Source organism: Egretta garzetta, unplaced genomic scaffold (genome assembly GCF_000687185.1).
Source record: "Egretta garzetta isolate BGI_Z169 unplaced genomic scaffold, ASM68718v1 scaffold1461, whole genome shotgun sequence".
NCBI classification, from domain to species: domain Eukaryota; kingdom Metazoa; phylum Chordata; class Aves; order Pelecaniformes; family Ardeidae; genus Egretta; species Egretta garzetta.
The window spans coordinates 27,197-30,196 of NW_009258521.1; the positions used below are offsets into that span (position 1 = coordinate 27,197).

At 58.9% G+C, this 3,000-nt stretch overlaps 1 protein-coding gene across 1 annotated transcript in view; it reads right to left on the reverse strand.

Annotated features, from left to right (window-relative positions):
* Positions 1-1,099: 1,099 nt before the first annotated feature.
* The window catches only part of LOC104132702 (serine--tRNA ligase, cytoplasmic), a gene marked incomplete at its 5' end in the record, with an annotated part of 4,651 nt that continues 2,750 nt past the window's right edge, over positions 1,100-3,000 (reverse strand). Inside the window, 5 exons of the mRNA XM_035901693.1 lie at positions 1,100-1,494; positions 1,640-1,769; positions 1,873-2,030; positions 2,562-2,691; positions 2,778-2,999. Of these exons, the coding sequence (XP_035757586.1) occupies positions 1,100-1,494; positions 1,640-1,769; positions 1,873-2,030; positions 2,562-2,691; positions 2,778-2,999 (1,035 nt within the window). The remainder of the gene's footprint in view (positions 1,495-1,639; positions 1,770-1,872; positions 2,031-2,561; positions 2,692-2,777; position 3,000) is intronic.

Below are 3,000 nucleotides of genomic sequence, written 5' to 3' on the forward strand. Positions count from 1 at the left end.
AAAGCAACTGGGATGCCACGACACAGGTAGTGGTTTAAGAGCAAAGATAATTCTAGGGAGTGAGGTCTAAGGCAGGGAAAAGAAACCTTCAGCCCATGTGAAGCCAACACCTGGATTCCTCTGAAATGCTCAGAGCGTATCTGTGCTGGACGGTAACACCAGGTAGGGTACTTGTCACAGAGCAATCCTACTGGGGACACAGTTTATTCTGGTGAAGCTCTGCTTTGGTTCACGATTTAGCCCTCTGCTTTCCATCCTCTAATCATTAGAAAAACAAATTCTGCTAACAAGGACACTGTTTTAATGGAGCATCTTTCATTCTGCTGGAGTTAGCTCGGCTATGTCAGTCCAAATCTGGCAAAGTTGGGATGGCAAAAATTAGTGGCTTTAACCTGACCTCAGATTACACCCCCTCATCCCCTTTACTTTCTAGGATGATGAAGCCTTATGGTTGTAAAGTCAGATTTGAGATTTCAAATAAGAACAAAGACTGATTCCAAAATTTTGTCTCCAGAAATGTGTATGTTTCACTGCTGCAAGAGGAGGAGGGTTTAGTGCACGCCCTGTGGAATGGCTTATCCCAGGTCTGGAAACAAGGACAGACTTCAGCAGGTTGCAGAAGTTCATGGGTGTGTGTCTTGCACTGATAAGGCCTGGAGACTATGCTCTTGGGTCACTTCTGTGCTCAATGGTGGGAAATAGCAATGCAAATACTGTCATACATACTGTAATCCTTACCCAGCAGATTGCAACCCCTGACCTCTGGAGGGAGAGGTGGGGTTTTGTTTATGCATCCTGCTTGATCCTGCTTGACTTTCCCACTAAAATGGACAGCAAAGAGATTAGTTAGGAGCTAATGAGAAGTTTAAGTTAGTGGAAATCTTTGCAGAGCCTCCAATGCGTTCTGCATTACACTTTAACTAAGTTTCTTCTTGTTAGCTGGTAGGTAGCTCTATGGAAGACAGTCTCATGTTTTAGGAACAGGACTGATGTGCTCAGGCATGTCCCCCCCTCCCTCCAGCCCCCCAGACACGCAGCTCAGCAGCTCTTGGCTTTATTGGATGGGGGGACGGGACATTTTCCATCCCCGGGGAAGGGGTCAGAGCGTGGCAGGGAGGGTCCCCGGTACCACCCGGGGGGGAACGGGGGGCGGGGGCCAGAGCCCTGATAGCGTCAGTCCTTCGTCCGGTGGGAGCGCGGTGCTCCGTGCCACGGGGGGGGCAAGCGGTGACCGGTGGCTCCCTGCCCCGGGCAGGGCCTGAGGCCGAGGTGATGAAGCCCAAGCTGATAATGAAGCTGGCGATGAAGGCAGGGAGGTCCCTGGGGGGGGGGGCGGGGCCGGCGCACGCCCAATGTTCTGCATCTGCTCCTCCAACACCCCCTCACTCCCTCCCCCCGACTTCCTCTTGCCCCCTTCCTGCTGCTTCTTCTGCTTCTTGGAGAGCTCCTGCTCGATGGGGGCCGGCTTCACGAACCGGATCAGCTCCCGCAGGTCTGGGCAGGAGGAGAGCGGGCACCGCGTCACCACGCGTCACCACGCATCACCCCCCCCGCCCCGGCGCTGCTGCTCCCCAGCCTGGCGGGAGGGAGAGGCGGGGGGCACTGGGGGATGCGAGGAGGGGAAGGTGCTGGGTGTTACCGGGGGGCATGAAGTCCCGGAGCTTCTCGGGGACGCGGATGCCCTCCTCTGTCTGGTAATTCTCCAGGATGGCGCAGATGGTGCGGGTGGTGGCACACATGGTGGCATTGAGCATGTGGACGAACTCCACCTGCAGCAGGGGACACAGCGAGGAAAGGGGGGGGAGTGTGACACGGTGAAGGGGACGAGGAGGAACCCCTCAGTCCCCCCCAGCCCGAGCAGCTCGGCCTCACCTTGTCCATCATCTTCTTCGTCTGGCCGTAGCGGATGCGCAGGCGGCGTGCCTGGTAGTCGGTGCAGTTGGAGCAGGACACGAGCTCGCGGAAGGCGCCAGAACCGGGGAACCAGGCCTCCAGGTCCAGCTTCTTACTGGCAGCGTGGTTGAGGGAGCCTGGGAGACGGGGGGGGGGCAGCGCTGAGTGGGGGAGTCCCTGTTCCCCCCCCAAAATGTGCCCGTCCCAGGGGATGTGTTAATGGCGTGGAGCCTCCGAGGTGAGTCCAGAGGGGACACGGAGCTCCTGCTATGCAGCGGGGAGGCCCGGAAGGGGCGTTTAAACGGGATGATTTTCTCAGGAGGATTCCCAGGAGGAGTTGGGACATTCAAACCGTCCCTCTGGAAGGGACAGTGGGGACAGACCCAGCACAGTGTGGTGCCCACACCCGGTCCCAGCAGACCCAGAGCAAAGCAGAGGATCCCTGTGGAAAAGCAACATCTCCTTCCTCTGCACCCAGGGCTAAGGCACCTCCTCTCCCTCACCAGGTCTGGGGACAGACCCAGCGGGAAGGCAAGCCAGGGACAGAGAGAGCCGAGCCGGGAAGTGGGTCAGGGCCACGGTGACACCCGCGGCGCTGGCAGAGGTGGCTGGTGTCCTCCCAGGCCACCGCACCCGGTGCCACGCGGTGAGGAAGCCCCCGCCCCTACCTGAGACGATGTTGACAATGTGGTAGGGGATGCCCAAGGACTGGTAGAAATCCTCGGCCGTGGTGATCATCTCCTCAAACATCTCCCAGGACTTGTTGTCGTGGGGTGAGGCGTAGACGAACTGCTCGATCTGCAAAGAGGAGGGGACCCCGTGTTGGCGCCGACCCTGGCTGCAGCCCCAAATTCCCGTCGGGAACGTCACCCCGCTCCTCTCACCTTCTCGAACTGGTGGACGCGGAAGATGCCGCGGGTGTCGCGGCCGTGCGAGCCCACCTCCTGACGGAAGCAGGTCGACAGCCCCGCGTACTTGATGGGCAGATCCTCCGGCTTCAGCCACTCGTCCCGGTGCAGGGCGGCGATGGGCTGCTCCGAGGTGGCGATCAGGTACTTCTCGTCGATGGAGCTGTCATCGGCCTTCTCGCTGCCCTTGCCGATCACC